We start from the raw sequence: 20518 nt of genomic DNA on the forward strand, positions 1-20518 counted from the left end.
AAAAGTATTTAAAATGTTTAAATTTAAATGTTAAAAAATGTAAAAAAAAAGTTAAAACAATTTTGCTGTATAGTTGTGGTGGGTTGACCTTATCCAGCTGTGAGGTGCCCACCAAGCTGCTCTCTGACTCCCCCTCCTTATCAGGACAAGGGGAGAAAACAAGGATGAAAAAGCTTGTTGATCAAGACAAGGACAGGGAGAATGCTCACTAATTACCCTCATGGACAAAATAGACTCCACTTGGGTAAGATTAATTTATTACCAATTAAAAATAGAGTAGGATGGTGAGAAATGACAAAAACTTCTAAGGCATGACTCTTCTACATCCTCCCCACCAAGCAGTGCAGAGGAGTGGGGAATGTGGGCTGCACTCGGTTTGTTAACAGCTCCTCTCTGCTGTTCCTTCCTCACACTTTTCCATTGGTTCAGTGTGGGGTCCCTCTCTTGGGATACAGTCCTTCATAAACTGCTTGAATATGGATCCTCCCCACTGGCTGCAGTTCATGGCTCCTTTCCTTGTTATTCATGGCCATTAAATGACAAAGTTTGGTGTCACATGCTAACATTCTTACTGCCTTCTAGACTGTAGGTATTTCAGACCTGTCAAAAATAGCCAGATTGTTTATTGTTTTAGTTTAATTTTTCATAATTTTTCTGGCTCAAAAAATGCATTCTAGTTTAATACAAGGTTACTTAAATATTGTATTTAGAGTATTATCACAGTATTTATTGGATAAAATGTAAATTTGTGAGATGAAACAAACAGATATAACATACACTTCTGAAAGCTAACCTATTTGTGAGATAATAATTTAAACAATTTTATTTTAATAGTCTGAGGTATTAGACAAAGTGATAGAAGGATATTTCAACATGAAAATCCTTATGTATTTTGTTTACTTCAACAGGGATAAAATTTCAGCCTTGAATTTTGATTTACTACAGTAATACCAGAAATTATGTAGAAAACAAATTGTTTCTCATTTCAAAAGTATGGTAGGGCCAACAAGCCATGTAGTTGTATATTTTAAAAACACAGTAGGAAGAAAAGCTTGGGGGGAAATGTAGCTTTCAAAGTTAGTTTAAGTTAATCTGGAAACATGGATGCCAAATTTTCATATTCATATTTTTTTCTTATTCATAATTTAAACACAGGGCAAACTTATTTGCATGTTTTATTCAGAATAAAGTTAACCTCAATATTTTAAAATTTCTTCATAGTATATAACATTACCTAAAAACTGTCCAGAGTTATATAAACCCTTGGTATTATGACAATACAATGTCCATGTAATATTACTAAACTTTTATTACAGGAAATCAGCAGTTACTAATTCATTTCCATCATGTACATAAAAAATCCTGTATATATAAATATATATGAGCAGTTTATATGCTTTAAAAATTTAACTAAGAGGTTTTCTGCGTGGAGCAGGGTCCTTCTTGTGGCATCAAACACTTCAGGACACAAGGGTTACAATTCATTTGGCTGTTCTCAGGTGTTTATGACTGTTTGAGATGCTCAGGTATTCAGTGTCCATGTGAGGATAGCAGGAATGACACCAGAAAATCCATAGTCTTCTGTTAGGCAGAATGCAAAGGCATCTTATATGACAGAAAATATTTGAGTGTGGGCATCTGAATTTAGCCCAAAGAAGGATTCACTATATCCTGACTTACTGCTTGCTTTTCCTCTAAAAGTTCTTTTCCATAAATATGAACTTCCATTAACACAGTAGCGTACTTTCTTTAAGAGGTTTCTAACTTGGCTGTGTGTGGCTCAGACCTTTCAATTTTTTATTCTGAACAGCATTAAACAGTAGTTGAACTCTAAGACTGTATGCATTTCTAGCAAATTAATTCCACTGATATTTTATGTTTTTGGAGGCATTTACTTCTATAAATATTTAGGCATCTCCCTGTACCTCTGTAGGTTTTCCAGTGTTTACTTCAATTGCCTGGTTGCACAGTACAGCATGATGCCAGATCAGTCACCCTTCTAAATGAAATAGTTTGTGCCCTTGGAACTATTTTGCCATAATAACAAGAAACTGACAGGCTGAAGTACTCCTCAGAGAAAACAGGTGCTTATGGACCTTTCTGCTACTGTTGGCAGACTGTTAGTACTGAAGGAAACTATATTTAAAATTATTTTCATAGCTACAGAATGTATGAAATACAGGGTATACTCAACAAGTTCAGCCAAAAATAACATTTGAGTTAAAACTACTTAATTTGCTTGTAAGAATATAGATTTCCTATGATGAATTTTTGTTTAATGTCATGAACACATAACCCTGTTATGCTGTTACCGTTATCTCCTGGATATTTCACTGGCCAACACAGCATTATAATGAGGGTATATGAATTCCCTCAATGTATCTAGTACATTGATGTTTGAATTGGGACATACAGAATTCATTAGATTTTGTAAAAATATCTACCTTTTCTGAAATCTGAATGTTTGTCATATTTTGTTCATGTTTTACATGAAGTTCAAGTAAGAATTAAAATGTCAGAAAACTCTTGAGGAATTATGCTATTAAATAAGTAATTTTCAAGGACCTGAAATGAATTGCCTGAAGTACTACATGATAATACCAGAGCTGAGATCTAACTCTCCAGATTCCTGCCTAGGGCTCTGTCTAGAGAATGATTTGTGTTTTTAAAAATGGAAGTGCACCTTTGATATATAACCCTTTATTTCTTGTGCTCTAGTAAGTCACATATGCACTTGAGATTAATTAATAAAATTAATCTATTCTTTAAAGACTAGGAAGTAAGTCACGGTCAAGCAGAGTAAACCAAGTATGTTTTTCCTGCTTGAATTTCTGAGACCAAAAAATGCATGTGCTCATTTAACTAGTAACATTCTCAGCTTTTATTTAAACTGGAGCTCTTATCTAGTGATTAATGTATTCTTAGTTAGTTTATGTATAACTTGTTTTTAACAAATGCTAACTGGGGGCTTTTAATTTTCAAATTTAAAGACCAATATTTTCAGACCCTGTTTTGAACAGTAAAGTATTTCTTTAATTTTTATTGTTTCCATGTCTTTCTGCAAGTGGGTGCTGCTCACCATTTTAGAAAAATTGATAAAAATGTTTTGAAAAAGATATAAGCACAGTTGAATTATTTTTCATGGATGACAAGGTAATCAATACATGCTTTTTTACATTCTTTTCCATGGTTCTGTTAAAAAAAATAGTGTTTCTTTAAAACTTATACTTCTTTCCCATGCTGCGTTCATATCTATATTTGTTTCTTAATGATATTCTGACAGTTGGAGCAGCAGCAGGAGCAAAAACGAAAACCATATACTTGACATTTTTCTTTGGCAAAAAATGAGAAATAGAAGAACTTGATACTATGTCACCGAATTGTCTTTAAAATTGTTCAAAAGTTATGAATTGCAACCTTTTAGTGTGAACGTATAAATGAGTTTTTGTCTTTTACAATTCTGCTTTTATTGTTTTAATTTTCACTTTCAGAATTAATTCAAGATGATTGATATATCATTGTTACATCTCATGTAAATTCGTGAGACATTAATTGGGCTTTGATATTTGACTTAAAAAATAACTTTTAATGTTTTACACTACTCTGTGTATTTAGAAATGGCAACATATTTATATATATATGAAACAAACCAAAAAGAGAAGAAGGAATATGTCTTAAAGGTTAAGATGGTAAACTGAAACATGAAATGATATCTAAACACAATTGCTGAAGTCTAAAATCTAACTTTGCAACAAGCTTCTCATCTGACAGATTGTGGCAGCTCTTTTAACTCTAAAATCATATTATGTTTGGGGTTTTTTTGTGTCCCCCCCCGAACAAGAAACAAAACTGTGTTTAATAATGTGCTTATTGTCCTACTATGGATGTATTTAAATTACTCAAATAGGTGGTTAGTTAAAAGTATAATTTACATAGATAATAGTTAACAGTAAAAATGGCACTTCATAGTAACAAGAATTTTATTATTCCAATTTCTGCAGTTCATTCTGTTATTTTTCTAATTGTAGCTTCCAGCCACTCTGTGTCTGTGCTTACTATGTATGTACATTATCAGAAAGTTTTTCCTTACAAGACTATTCTAAGTTCAATGTTAGATCCATTCCTAAACTTTACTACATAAACAAAGTGAACTGATTCTCTTAAGATTATTGCTATTGTGGTTTTTTTTCAAAATATCAAATTATTCGGCCTTAATTAACTTACTGAAGAATGATGATATTGGATATGGAAAGCACATTCAACACAGAGAAGGAAAAAAAGCTATGTTATCAGGCAATCCAAAGAATGAAAATTGATGGGAGAAAAGACAATCTGTTTACTTATGTTAGAAACATTTGGAGTATGGGCCAGGCAGCTGGTGAGACTAATTATGAAAGAAGCCGTTAGACAAAAAAATTAGTATTAGTATTAGTATTCTGTTACTTTTTTCTTTTTTTTTTTTTTTAAACAGTATCAGCACCTTTTATTTTAATATTATTACTATTTTAAAATGTATTATTACTGTCATTTGCTTTTTGTCTTTATTTATTTTCTACTAGGTGTGGTTATTAGGTTCATTTTCAGGTCACTAGTGAGGGCTAAAAGGAAAGTAAGTTCCTGTGAATAAGAAATATAAATCTTAAGGCCAATATGAGAAATAAGCAAATTTGGGTTTTTAACCACATTTTAAAAATGTACAATTGTTGCATAAAGGTAGGACTAAATGCCCTCAACATTTCATCAAATTAAGAAACAAAATAATCCATATTTCTTCAGTAAATTTGCTTTCACTCAACAAAAACTGCAGGACAGGTAGTTCTTCATGGCCTAACCTTTATATTGTATGTTTGGAAACAGCTTATTTCAACCTGGGAGTTATGGGTTATTCACTTTGTAACTTAATTGCAGCTATACTTATGACAAATTTTGAGTAATACTACTGTGATTGATGGGTTACTTTTTAAGGACTCTGAGGCAAAATAAGTAACTTTTTTTCATAAAGGAACATAAAAAAAAATGTTTTGTTGTATTTCACTTTACAAAATTCAATCTCCAGAGTATCAACAACTCTTATCATTTCACTGGTAGAAGAGGAAAATTGGTCACTGGGTATTCTATATTAAAAACATTTTCTGTTTTCTAAATGAGTGACAGTTTTAGAAACACATTTTTTACATCTGAAATGAAATGTTTTCACTGGATCTCAAGAAAATTCCTTGATAGGATGAAAATGTGCATAGACATGATGTTTATTACCTTTAATGGGTTAAAATAATGCTGAATCATCTTTACTATCTGGAAAACATCAGATGACCTACAACTGGAACACAATTTATATCTCTCTTTGGAAGCTGTTGCTACCTAAGTTTGCATTATCTGGACATAAAATTTGCCCAATACTATTGTTATGGATGGAGTAATGCACTTCACTCGCAAGAGAAAAGCAACAGTATATTTTATTGATATAAAACAGTGAGTTAACAAAGTTTGGTGGTAAATGTGACAGCAGTTTAACAAGATTCATTGAAAGGGTACACTTGATTACTGCATAAAGGACGGGATCAGACAAAACTGGCAGGGAAATCCTCCCATTGAGTCATGAGGTTCAGAAAGAACCCCACTGTGTTCTAAATTACTAAGAGAGACATTTAGGTGTAACTGGATCAAGGTATGGTCAACAGTTTATTGCTAAGGAATTATATGTGCACAATCAATCCTTTATATCACTTAGCTAATATTTCAGAGTTTCAGGGCTCTTACTCCCAATTCACTTACTATCTCTCAACCTCAAAGAGTAATCTTGAGAGGTGTCCTTACTCAAGAAGAGATCCTGTTGTGCAGGCTGCTGCTGTGCAAGAGAACTCAATGGCCCCTGGGATGTCTGCTATTTATGGAGTAAGAGGACTGACCCATAGTCATATTAGCATACTGCCTACAGATGTTAGTCTCTTCCTAACTTGATTTGGCTTTAGTCAGACCTTGCTCACACTGTGGTTAGGTGGGCACATTGGTCAGAATAGCCCTTGGGTATTGTGTTGTTATCTGGCTCTCCCAAATTCACTTTGAGCTGGATGCAGCCATCATGACCAGACACATACATTAGCACCACAGCTGGTGGTCATCACCTGATCAAGGTTACGGGAAGTAAAGGTCAGGTTGGAACAGGGGGACCACACCATCCCAATTATATATACCCGTGTTTATGTATGGACACAGGCATCTGTGCCTTCAGGTACAACTGCTGTTTTTAATTTTTTTCTTATCCATATAAGCTTAGGCCAGTCTGACCATTGATGGAAATTTAGGCAGAACTGTAAAAATAAGCAAGATTGTTATACATAATAATAAATATACTTTCTTTCAATCTGATAATCTTTTTTAAAGGTCATAATTTTCACTCTTTCTCTTCTTTCGTATATTGATTACCAATACTTCAGTACAGGTGTGAAGTTATAATCACTAGTCTACTGCTAAATTATTTATAATTTTGGATCCATCTTCTCTTTTAAGGTTCTTGACTCTTGTAGATGATTCTTTAAAAAGTTTTTTTTAAGAAACTTAACATAGTCTGTCTACTTAAGATAACCCCACCACCTTTTCCTCAATTATGCATGTAAATAATTAATGTAAACATAATTCTCTTCCTGTATTGCATACAAGCCCAAAAGTGAATAAACTTCTTGTAAAAATAAAGGAAAAAAAAATGCCAACAGAAACAAGTTTGGTTGTACTTGACACCTTTCAATTTTGTATCATTTCAAGGAAAATAGTGTTACGTAATGAACAGAGAAATTAATTAGTAATCTGGATACTATTGTTTCTCATGCTATTGGATTGCCTTTCATCACTTATTTTTAGGCTCTCTATTTCAGTCTAAAATTGTAGTAATAAGGACTGGTGTCCTTTGTAAAGTATATTGATATCTTTGAGTAAAATTATTTATGAACTCAACTGTTACCATTCATTCAAAAACAAACAAGCAAAAAAAATATTTAAAAATCCTCTATAACATTCCAGAGTCAGTAATTAAAAGAAAGGGGGGGGGGGGGGGGGGGGGGGGGGGCGTGACGGGATGGACAAAACCCACAAAAAAACCCAAACAACCAACCTACTTTTTTTTTTTTTTTTTTAATGTATTTATTTTCTTCTAATGTGAGTAAAGGTAAACAGGCCTATAGAGGGGACTATAGGCAATGGGCAACACGGTGCAGGAGCAGTCTTGGCAATGTGTAAGGCACTGTGGTCAGTTAACCCCAGTAGGCAATTAGGCAGCTCAGCCTCACCCAGCCACCTGCTCACTCCCCTCCAGTACGATGGGGGAAAACTTGTGGGTTGAGATAAAGGCAGTTTATTAAGTAATGCAGAAGCTGCATGCACAAGCAAAGCAAAACAAGGAATTCATTTGCTGCTTCACATCAGCAGGCAGGTGTTTAGCCATCTCTATGAAATCAGGGTTCCATCACATATAACAGATACTGGGGAAGACAAACACCATAACTCCAAACATCCCTCCTTCCTTCTTATTCCCCCAGCTATTTTAGCTGAGCATGACATCATATGGTATAAGATATCCCTTTAGTCACTTGGGGACAACTGTCCCAGCTGTGTACCCTCCCAGCTTCTTGTGCACCTCTCAGCTGACTCACTGGTGGGGCAATGTCAGAAACAAAGAAGATCCTGATGTTGAACAGCAAGCACTGTTCAGCAACAGGTAAAACACCTCTGTGTTATCAACACTGTTTCCATCACAAATCCAAAACATAGCCCCATATAAGATGCTACGAAGAATATTAGCCAAACCAGTGCAGGCAGTCACCAGTTTCACATGATTTAATGCAGGGGTCCTCAAACTTTTTAACCAGGGGGCCAGCGCGTGGATGAAGCAGCAGTCAGTCATCTGCGGCTGCTTGGTTTCCCCCCCAACCCCCGGCGGGGGGGTCTGTAAATACCGGGGGCCGGATTGAGGACCCTGGGGGGCCGTATCCAGCCCGCGGGCCGTAGTTTGAGGACCCCTGATTTAGTGGATCTCATCAACAACAGTGCTGGTTATAGGGGCTTGGATTTAGGTTCTAATGAAAATACTACATTGTTTTATGCAGTTATATTAGGTCCTTAGGCTTCTACTTTAGTTACTGGCATATGGGGAAGTAAATATAGCAAATATTTAGGGGCAAGCAACCAGCATAGCCCTACGGGGTCCATTAACTTTGTGCACCACATCTCTCCTGTGAACACCTAAAATGTTGGAAAGTTCCTAATATATTATTTAATGAAGTTGTGGTTTTATTAAACATTTGCACTGATGTTTGTTGTTTCAGAATTTCTTTATTGTTTTCATTGTTGACTTGAGTGACCTGAAACCCAGGTACATATTTACATTCTTGAAAAAAGAGATGCCTAACAGCTATATTTATAATAAATTCTTGTTCCCGTTATTTACAGATGTTCTGTGTTTATATGATCCTGAGAAGAGAGAGGGAAGTGCTGTTACTTTCTTAAAGAATCTTTGCAGAAAATGTTTTTAGTGTTGTGTTTAAAAAACTCCCTCACATTTCAGAAAATGTTCCCATACCTATATTTTCTTCATGCTTATTTTTGGCATGGTCTGTAATTCTTTATAGAATTATATATTTCTGTAAGTCATTCCTCTGTATTTATAACTTCTACCTAAAAATAGTGATTTGGACATTTTTGTGGGTTTTTGGCTTGGCAAAAAGGAGACGTCTGTAGTTCAAATTTAATCATCCATAGAATTTGTACATAAGAGATACCTAGTTTTATTGCTATATGTAGTCAATGATCTATGTTTCCTCTTTCACAGGAATTTGGAAATAGTCACAGTGACTCTTAAGACTTGAAGACATCACTGTAGGAGGGGTGGGCTAGGGAGCAGCACATTTTTTACAATTTTAAGGAATACTGGATCCTTGTATGTATTCTGTAATGCTAGTACCATCTTATGATGTTGCTTCTGTATTATGTTATTCTTCAAGTGAAGGAGGTGCTCCGAAACCTGTTTTAAAGCTCTGGTTTAAATATCTGGCTTGTTTCATTATGAAATTTCAAAAAGATTTAAGAAACTGGAAGACTGTAGCAATATTTTCATGCTTGTGCCTGTAGCAATGACTTCTTTTGGTTACAAATCCCTTTGAGCATGAGGTGTCTGTAAAAGATATGATAGAGTCAAAAAAATTCGGATGTTTCAAATTTCAAATTTTACATGAAATCAGGAGGAAGATGCATAGTAGGAAAATACTATCACATTTGAAGCTAATAGGTCAATGAAATGGAGTAACTTATAACAGTTGCAAACATCTTTCATCAAAAGCCTTTATAAAGAACACATTTTCTTGAGGTTTTTAAAACCTCAGATTGAGGATCCTCAATTCCATTTCCCTGTTCTTCATATATTTTTCTGTAGTTTTACTGAGACAACAAATAGTGTCACTTCATTTTCCCATATTTAAGAGATGCTCCATCAAGGAGACTCCTGTGGGTTTTTGTTGGGGGTTTTTTTGGTGGTGGTGGTGGTTTGGTTGTTTGTTTGTTTTTTTTTTAATAAAACACATCATCACTAGCACATATGTGCTTTTTTGATCTGCTTGTAAGTATGACACATCTTATGGATATTTCTCTTTTCTGCTTGCATCTTAAGACAAAATTTACTGTTCTCACTTTTTACTTTATACTTACTGTATTGAACGCATAGATTTCTAACTTATTTAAGAGATAATAAAATAGGTCTTACTAGTAGTGAAAAGAACATGTACATGTAGGCATTTTGGAAATGTCATATTGCCATGTTCCCTACTGCTTCTTCCAGGAAGAATGTCCATACAGAAATTCTGTTAGTACAACTCTGGTGCTGTCTTTCCCAATTACTTACTATAGCACTTATGCCAGCAGAAATATAAAGTGTGACAGTGTCTATGAAAAAAGAAAATGCTTCTAGGAAAAAAAAAATTATATTATTACAGGAAATTCACTTGCAGTGCTTGTATAGAGGTACCTCCTTAGGTGTCTCATATTTTTAAGCTTTTTGGGGATTTAGTCTATTTAACTAATCCTAAGTAATAATTCTGAATTGCTTACAAGGGAATTTTGTCTCTTGTATTTCAGAAAGAAGACAGGATCATTCTTCTTTAAGAACTATAATTGGTCACTCAGAAACAAATATAATGGGTTTGGAAGTAATTTTTGCATTTCCAATTTTTTTTTAAGAAAATTAATTCTTTCCTTTATTTTAATCAGTTCAGAGTAAGCATATTTAATGATGATGATTAGATTAGTATTACTATTGTTTGGGGTTTTTTAAATGCAAAACAACGTTGAATCTAGAGAAGCATCTCAGCTGCTTTTTTTACCTCAGTATATAAATCAATATTATTTAACGACATACAGGTATATTTTTCTTGCTGATATTAGCTCAATCCTTTTAAGTTTTTCCCATGCTGCGTTCATATCTATATCTATATGAAAGTGTCTTATATTCTTTCTCAGAAATAAACTGATAAGCATCCACATAACAAGTTTTAAATGCTTCTGATGATTCAGTGCTTTATCTACAGAGGAACTAATTTTGTCTTAAGAAAAAAAGTATCTAAATAAATTTTATCTATGTAAGCATTAGTCTCCCATAGCCATCCAAACTCCCCATGTAGTCAGTGGAAAGGGTAACTAAACGGCAGTTTGGTTCGCCTTAGGCCAGATAATGTGATTTGTGTTCTGGGTGCCATTTTCTGTTCACTGACTGTAGGAGGAGCTATCATTAGACTGGGTGCTTAATGTTTACATGGTAAAGTGTAGGTTTCATGAATCAGACTAAAGGAATTTAGGTTAGACCTCTACCTCTTAAGTCTCAACCATTTGAATGCCTTTCCAGCACATTCTATGTGTTAGCATAGAACAATAGCATGGAAGTGAAGATAACAAGACTTTGTTTAATAGTGTCTAATGTTTCTTCACACACAATGTATTTTCCATAAAGAAATTTTTCTTGCAACAGTTCCTATATACTTAAGCAGGTCTTTAAATCCTTCATTTATTTTTTATATCTAATTACTTATTTGTAACTTATTCTATTATTGAAGTGATGAACATTCGCTTTTGTTTTTAAATTGTAATGTAAAAGATTTTGTGAGTCTAACCAAATTGAGCATATTTAAATAATACATTACCATATTTTCTCATGGATTATTCTGTCAGGTTTCCTTCCCCCAATAAAATAAAAATTGCATTAAAAGTAAAAGTCTTATATATGTAGTTATTTTTATTGCCAGAAAAAAAATGCTGCTTTTATGCTTCTGCATATGTTTCTTGCTTTTCTTTGGCTTTATTAGTCTTGATTTAGTAATGACATTTTGCATGTTAACCACTGTTGCAATCTATGAATACTAGAAGGTAAATAAGGATCGTATGGAAATGTATGCTATTTTATCTACAGCATATTCCTGAAATTCTTGTGATTATGGAAACATAATGTAGATAATGCAGTACACGTTATCTCAAAATCTGGCAGGTCTGCAAGATATGCTGTAAAGGACCCATATTAGATCTCAAAACAATACCTCTGACATATTGTCAAAATAAATATACAGGTATTTGTGTTAATAATGTTTTTCATAGCTATGGATATGCTAGGACCATTTAGCTTTAGTGCTTTTTTTTTTGCTTTTTTTTTTTTCCCAAAAAAACCCGAAACCTCTTTCTCTTTTACCTTTAATGATACTCCTGTAAAACATTAACTTCACTTAAAAAACATACAAGGGCTTTTAGTCCTGGAGTCAATTTTAGCATGCATTTAAAAATATAAACATACAAATAGCAGAGATGGCAAAGCAAATTATGAAAAGCAAGATGAATTTGTAACAAGAGGCAATATATTATCTTTAGATCAATGAGTGTTTTATTGAAAACAGACTTTTCTTTGGGTTAGAAACTAAAGCAATAGAGTTCAATGTAAGCCTCATCTACTCTGGTAGTGTAAGTTCCTCTCTGGAGTTTATATGACTAGACTATTTCCATTCCAACACTAAGAGAATAGATTTGCTGGCTTTCTGTTTCAATATTGAGAAATTTTAAACAATTAGCTTAGCTTGGACGCTGCCTTTTTACATAGCTAAAATTTGGGTGAGATTAATTGTGCCTTGATAATCACATAGAAACAAACTTAAGTGGATGGAAACCATTGTTTTGTCATGTGTTGCTGCCAAAACAGCAGCATAATATGGCTGATGCAGAAATCCCAGATGACCCAAACAGTGTTTTTAGCAACAAAACAGAAGAAAAGTTAACTGCATTTTCATGCAGTGGCTGAAGTTGTGTAAAAGTCTGCCCAGGGGTATCTGCAAAATTTAGTATACAGATAAAATGTAAAATTTTCTGAAAAAATGACTGTGACTGTCTTCACTTTTATATCAAGTTGTCTGCAGAAACTTTGGTATCAAAATACGGAAAAGTACTATATACATATGTATGTATACATATAACTTGCAACTACTTCTCACCAAAACAGAATTCTAAAAAATACCTTTCTTAGAAGTGTTCTTCTGTACAAGACTAAATCCATTTTCATACTTTATTTTATCTCATAAAATTACAATTTCTGTAAATTAGAAATACTTTTTCAAACAATTCTGAGGAGTATATTTTTAGTTTTCTGGGCAATTCATGATTAGACATTAAGTGAAATAGTTTAGTGTTAGTAATTTACACAACGAAATCTCTGCTTTTGTATTTCTGTGCACCAGCCTCCTCCACCTTCTTATGGATTGATAGTTCATATCTGCCATCTTGTTATCATATAATTCCACAGATGAGAAGGTTTTAATGTCATATACTTCCAGTCTTACATTAATATTTATGTGATTATTAAGGTTTAAAAAAGGCTTTTACCACTCTTTGTATTAACTTTTCAATAATGAGAACAGTTATCATCAGTTAGAGGTGACTGGCATCTTTAGTATATGATACCTCTAAAACACTATGGCAAAGACTTTCCTCTTGGGATTAGAAAACAGTGAAGTTTCTCCGCTTCTGTTTTTCTTATATATCTTTCTGTAATGAAGTAAGACTAACTGAAATCATGAGTAAGTGCTTCGTGACTTCATATATGGTAGCCAAATAACTTGTTTTAAGACTACAACAGATCAGATAACCTGTAGGCATGTTTTGAAATAACTTATTTAATTTTAATAGGTTATAAAGCTTGCTTTTGAAGAGTTTGAACTGGAAAGAGGCTATGATACTCTTACTGTGGGAGATGCTGGGAAAGTTGGTGATACCAGGACAGTGTTGTATGTGTAAGTACAGAACCTCAAAAATTTTCCTTAGAAATTTGTTGTCATATGTTGTTTCTTCTGAATCGTGAGATATCTATTTAACTTTGTAATTTTAATGTCTGGTTTTTGTTTATACAATGTAAACTTAAAATTCAACCGCTGTCAAAGTTGTTCATCACAAAATTCACTTCAGACCTTTAGTAGCATCTTTATAGGCTTTAATATCAAAAACTAAAAACTGCAGAGAACTGAGATTAGATTTTTTAAAACGCAAAAAAGCTTCTTTAAAAAAATGAGTACTATCTGTATAATTCTAATTGTAGTAACAAGCAATTTAATGAATAAAAAAAGGCTTCAATTTCAGCAAGCAGAAAATACAACTTGTGCAAAAAAAATAACCCACAGATTAATTTCACAATTTTTATACTTAGAATTGGATTTGTAAACAAAATTTTCATTAAAGCATATAGGCCACTGTTCAGTAAAGTGAAACATGCCTCATAGATTAATATGATTTGGTATGATATGATATGATATGATATGATATGATATGATATGATGTGTTGTGATATGATTAATATAATAAAATGTAATGTAATAATATAATGTGATATTATATGATATGATGTAATGTAGTTAATATAATATGTAGAAATTTTAGGAACTTACATAGGTTTGAATGAAAATTACAAAATAGATATCTAATCTTAAAATACAGATCCTTAATAGGGTTGAGGCTATTAGAAAGAATAGAATCCTGTACGGAGTGATTATTCTCATCTACCTTAACCATCTCCATTTGGTTGCATATGCTCATTTTCCTTTCTTTGTAATGGGAGATTGTGGTCACAAGATATTTTAGTTGTAGATTTTAGAGGGTTAAGTTAGCGTATCACTCCTGAATACTAAACACAAAAGAAAAGTACAGGGTTAATAACTTAGCAATGTCTAAACAAGATAAACTAGCAGTGTTTATTTCATAATAACATCAGTTGACATTGCACAGGAACCTTCTGGATAAAGATAGTATTGAACAGATTTGTTAAAAACGAATCATCATCATTTAATAATTTGAAGGTTTTTTTAATCCATGTAAATTATTGGAATGTTTATTTTACATAATTATAACAAATGAGTGCACTTAACACTCACAGAATTTATTTTAAATTAGAATATTTTTGGAGGGACAAGTCTGATGACAATAACTTCATTATATGTATTTTTATGAATTTATATTTATTAATAGCTATTTTCTAAACTCTGATATTAAAGTACATCAAACACCATAGATATAAAGCACATAGAACTACTGAGTAAATTGAATTCCATGTTCTGAGTACCTGAAAAAAAGAGTAAGAAAAAAAACCCTGTTTTAAGAGCTTAAACTTTAACAAGAAGAGGCTTGAACCAGGAGTTGGAATTTTAACACCCATGTTTATTTTTTATTGTATTTTGCAGACCAAATAAATAACATAACAATCTTTCTGGGGATGTTAATTTAACTGCTTGTGATTGACAAAAGAGTTTGCAGTGTTTCCTTTTTCTGGTGAAGTACATTTTGGCTTACAGATATCCCAAAACTCCTTCCAGTTTGTTATTTCTATTGGTTATACTGTCAGTACTTCACATATCAAAGTTTGCCTTTTTAAAATTACTGATCAAGTATTTGTCAAATTTCTGGGGTTTTTACCTTCCCATTTGAAGGGATTTAGCCTGTAACTACATACCCCACATTTCTTTTCCATGGCTACCTTAAAAAAAATCTAAAATAGTCTTAGGTCCTATTAATAGCTATTTTGGTATCTTAAGAAGGCAGGCCCCCATAATCACATCACTTCCTATATCTATTTATCACTTTAGTAACTTTTTGAAGATCTCTGTAGCAGACATCATCTTCAGAATCTATCATTGGCATTATCTGGCACTAGTACACTGTTCTCGCTAGAGACATGCAGTAATTAATAGCTCTTCCTTCAGTATGATTTTTGACTAAAATAGCTACTGTTTTATCCTTATTACTCTACAGCCTGTCATTCAGGATTACAGTACAGTGTTGGCCCTTCCATCTTTACTGCAAATGGTATCTTTGACGAAAACGAGGTCAATGTAATTAAATTTATCTGCCTTTTGGGTTGCATGCTTTGCACACTAGCATTACTCTGAAAACCATTTGAGAAAGTAAATGATTGAAAACTTAAATAGAGTAGAAATATAGGAAAGCCCAAGTATGAAACTACAGTGTCACAATAATTAGTAATGAATCTGTGTTTCTATTATGATACTGTTTTCCAGTTATTAAAAACTGAATTGTGTCATGCATTATGAAATACATTATATTTGAACTGCATCACAGATGCGCCGCGTTTTGCTTGCTTTTGAAAAAGTTTTTCTGTGGATGCAAAGTCTCGCTCCTCATAAAAGAGTAGGTCCACCTGTAGATTAATTACCATGAGAAAATTCATAACTAAATGTCAAAGTGATTTCCTTACCAAAATTTTCTATTAGTTGGTTTTAATAACTTCTATTATATTTAATGAAGTTTGAGCAGCACCTTGCAGCTTTTTATTCTCTTCAGGGGAATGAAGAAGCTTATAGGAAAGACTTTTCTGGCTAGATTTAATTTATAATTTCTCAGGATCTCTTAAAAAATAATATAGCTTTTCTTATGCTGAGCAAGTTTCTCTTGGCAGCTTAAGTGCCAGCATTTCTGCAGAAATTCTACAAAATACCACTGTAAAAACTCGTGCATTTGATTCTAAAACTCCATAGCTTTTACAATAGAGTTTAAACTAAACATACAAAAGTAAATACATTTCTAAATCCAAACCAATTTTCTATGTGATTTGAACCTTTCCCCTGCATATATAAATGTCATGTCTGAACACACAAAACTCAGCCCCTTGAAAAGTTTTCTAGCTTTCAGGTGCTAGAGCACTCAGGGTAGTAGCTACTTGTTGGAGCTTTATTGTAAATTTAGTACTCAAACTTTGTAATGATCTCAGTTATGCCAGGATGTTTATAAGCCATCCATCCAATGAACATGGGAAACTGGCTAATGGCAAGTCAGTAAGTAGGGGACCATTAAATACTTGATGGGAAGAAGATTGATGGAGTTGATAAGAATCACAATATATAAATGATCAGTCCTTGCACAAGCTTTCTATAGTGTCCAAACTCACCAGTAGCAATTATCTGTGTAACCTCAAAGCTGTAGCACTACAGCTAGAAGGGACTAGGAAGGGATACTGATGTTTAAAATTGAGGAAAAAAATGAAAGTATAGACTATCCAGCTCAAATTTATTTTTTTTATGAAATTGGAAAAAATTAATTAGAAAAAATCTTCTAAGTTCATGTAAAATAGCACTGAGATGGTAAAAAAACCAATATACTTTGATGAAGAGCAAATTATTTCAAATCAATTTAATGCATTTCTATGACAGTGTAGTTGGCATTTTGAGTAAGGATAGGTTGGGTTTTAGTTTATTAAACCAGTCTATTTTTAGTATTTATAGCATTTTTTTTTAAATCGTATCATAAACAGCTTATTAAAGGGAGAATATACCCATCAATTTTAAGATTTTTAAGAATTGCTTCATCTGTAAGCCTTACTTTATGAAAAATTAGCAATATTATTTGATGGGATATGTATATTGTGATGGTTAGCTCTCAAAATACAGCAATACAACTTGCTGAAAATTAAATATGTTTAGTCTATACAGTTTTGACTGGAGTTATTTCTCATATTTAACAGGGTTTGGTTAGAAGCTAGTGACTACCCTTACAAAATAATTCACTAGCAATAATTATGTGTGATGTGAAGATTATAAGTCAGAACATTTGCGACAATGCCCTATTTTGTGTTTTTAAGTTCTAGTAAATTAAATTGTTTGCTTTACAAAGTCTGCTTTGCTTTCAAATGCCATGATTTATATTAGTCTTGCAGCAATTATATTAAAACAATTGCCTTTTTTGAAATGATTCCCTTAAAACATTAATCATTAAACTTTTGTTGTATAGAAAACTTTTAAACTATTTTTTTCCCCTGATACAAAGAAATTGTAAATTAGTGGTTTAAACCCAGCTACTTATATCAGCTATTTTAGTATACAGACAACCATCCCTGACAGGCAAATGCTTTTTTAGTAAACCCTTATCATTTTCTTCTGTTTACACACAATTTGGAAACTTACTGGTGGCTTGGAAACAACCTAACCTTCCATAACCAGTAAAAAAACCAGGCTGCCTTTTTATATATCTCAAATATTATTGAATCTGACTTCCTAGTAACTTATTTTACTTACCATTACTTAAAAAAATTCTTCCGAGTTTTTTAGAAGTTGTAAAAATTAGGAGAGAAAGTAGGTTTGGGGGTTTTGTTTGTGTGTTTGTTTTTTAATTCAGTGTTTGAGTCTTTCCAACATGATTATCTAGTTGTATTCATGACATTAGTAGTATTCAAAGAAAAATGCAAAGCCAAGTATTTTTACTGACACTGTTTATCACAGCTTTAACATTCAAACCTTCAGAGCTTTAGTTTGTGATGTGGTTGCAATTAAGAACACAAATAGCATCGTGACTTGTCAACTTTGAAGGACAGAACAATACTGTAAAACTGTCTCTCTAAAAGGATAAAACCTAGACAAGCAATGAAAAGGGTTTTATCTCAAAGAAAGAATGTATATTGACATATTGAAAACTCAAGAAGTGCTTATGATTGAATTTAAAAAAAAAGTTTTAGTTTGATACAGTAGTTTAATGTCACAAAGGCAGATTTATTGACTTTTGAATGCTGTATTTCATTCAGCTTACTTTATTGTAAGCCCCAAAACATATTTATTTAAAATTTTCTGCACAGTAAAAAAAACAAGAAAAAGAAAAGAAAATACAGTAAGGACTTAAAACTTTTTCACATTTATGTGGAATATCCCCAGACTTAAAGGATTACTTTCTTTTCAAATTAAACATTATTGAGTAGTTAAAATTTGTAAGATACATATTGTAGCAGAGGTATTTGAATACATATACATAGATGAAAAGTGCACACCAGGATTTTTCTTTGATGAAGTCAGAAGAGGGGAAAAATGCATAATGAAATTTATATTTTATTTGTTGTAATATATTTTAAAAATTTATTTCAGACCTCTGATAATTCCATCTTAAGCCTAAAATCCAAACCTCAGCCTCTTTCATATTCTTCAGGCTTCTCATTCTCAACTCATCACAATTGACAGAAGTGGTTTCTTTTCTTGTTTATTTGTGTAAAACAGCAACAAAATATTTTAGGAATTCAACATACATCTGTTTCAATCACATACTTTCTATATTTTTAAATAATAATGTATTATTGGTTTTATGACCATGCTATTTACATATACTTGTAGTTTGGTGCCATGATTGCACCATCAACATTTTGAATTTAAGTATTTATTGAGATCATTTTATGCTGCTTGTGTATCCTAAACTATTTAGAAGCAGACAACATTTTTGGTCCTGGACATTATTCTTAAAAGCCTAGCTCTGGTTTCATTTGGAAAACTAGGATCAGAGAGCAAATTTGTACAAAAAGTTTTTTTCTCTCACAGCTGTCTTTTTTGACCTGTGAGTCTGTTCAGAGTACCAAGAAGCTTGGCTTGAGTGTGACTTCCATTATTTCATCAGTTGCATCAATTCCCTCAACATTTTAAACTTACTTCATATATAGATAACCTAGGATTGTGCATCTCCACGTGAAAAGAATTTAACACCAGACAATCTGTCTGAATGGCTGGTCTGCAAGACTCTCTTCCTGAACTTGCAAACAATCTGATCTTAAACATTGTTACAGATCAGGACAAACTGAAGAGTCAGCAATGACACAGGTTGTCAGACATACCTCCATTCCCTAAACATCTGACCTACCCTATCTGCCATCCTTCTAGTTGAGGGACATTGTTCTTTATACAGGTATATTCTCAGGGAACACCTAATAAAATAATAATAAAAAAAACCCAACAACCAGACAAGAAATGAACAAACAAAATCAACAACAACAACAAAACCGAAAATCCCTATTCTGCTATTTTTTTCATTTCTGCTGCTTTGGGTTTCTTATTGCTTTTCTTTGGGTTTGGTTTTCTCCCTTTCTCTCCCATTTCCCTTCCAACAGTCTTGGCTCTCTTCCTATATCCCCTAGACGTGAACCTGAGCAAGCAAAGGCATGTATTTTGCCTGGCTCATATCTGCCATCTATAGATAGGCCATTGACATTTTGAAGGGTAATTACATTAAGCTGGAGGATGACTTTCTTAACTTGGGTCTTTCTGATACCAAGTTGGTGTTTTCCCTAAGCCTGTGGGAATTTATATCTTTATTATGGCCTCCTCTGATAAATTAGATTAATATTAATTAGTCGTTTCAAGTTATATTAGGGAGACAACTAAGGGTCAGATGGATGGGTAGTGTGAATATATAGTTATCATTTCACTGGAAAGCAAGATTTTAAAAAAACAAACACATCTGTTGGATTATTTTTATGATGAAAAATCTCTGGCTGTGTGATATAATAACTTCTTACTCTGTTTTGTTGTGGTTTTTTATTTGCTGCTTTTTTCTCTTAATTTTTATTTACATGCTACTCAGACATTTCTATACAGTAACAGTATCCCATACTACTCACAAAGGCTTTGAATTTTATGTTCATCATATCTATCTTCAGAAATTATTAATGTAGGTCTCTTACATTAATGAGATTACAGTGTATAAACAGAGCCATTTCACCATTTGTTACTTGGTTAGGTGGTAGGTTTACGCATCTTAATAGCCACTGAGAAATTCTTGCTGAATCCACAGGTTTCCGGTTGTCTTCCAATAGATCTCCACTGTTGTCAAGAGATACCAGTGAATTTTTCTTCACTGTTAAAACCCTTAAACCTTTCTTTATAGCAAAGTGAAGAATACAGAGAGCATAGCTTAAGAATTACGGCCCGGTATTTTTGGTTAAGTGTTTCAACTGGAAAGGTAGGTCAGAAATTAGTGGTTATTGCTGTAGTTTCAGGTGACCCAAGATGATTCCCAAAATGAATATATACTCTTCATCTTTTATTCTTCATATATCTATTTCTGCAGGTTTCTTCTAAACTACTTCTGTTTGTGTAACTCAGTATCTGGTGAGGCATCTTCCTTTTTATAGGTTATCTATATTATTCATTTAAATCAATGTCACAACTTTATCAACAATTATTTTATTATCAGCAAGAAT

At 32.9% G+C, this 20518-nt stretch overlaps 1 protein-coding gene across 1 annotated transcript in view; it reads left to right on the forward strand.

Annotated features, from left to right (window-relative positions):
• Positions 1–20518, forward strand: part of CSMD1 (CUB and Sushi multiple domains 1) — a 1210443-nt gene that overhangs the window by 836776 nt on the left and 353149 nt on the right. The window contains exon 11 of the mRNA XM_055714855.1: positions 13198–13301. Within this exon, the coding sequence (XP_055570830.1) occupies positions 13198–13301 (104 nt within the window). The remainder of the gene's footprint in view (positions 1–13197; positions 13302–20518) is intronic.

Source organism: Falco cherrug, chromosome 6 (genome assembly GCF_023634085.1).
Source record: "Falco cherrug isolate bFalChe1 chromosome 6, bFalChe1.pri, whole genome shotgun sequence".
NCBI lineage: Eukaryota > Metazoa > Chordata > Aves > Falconiformes > Falconidae > Falco > Falco cherrug.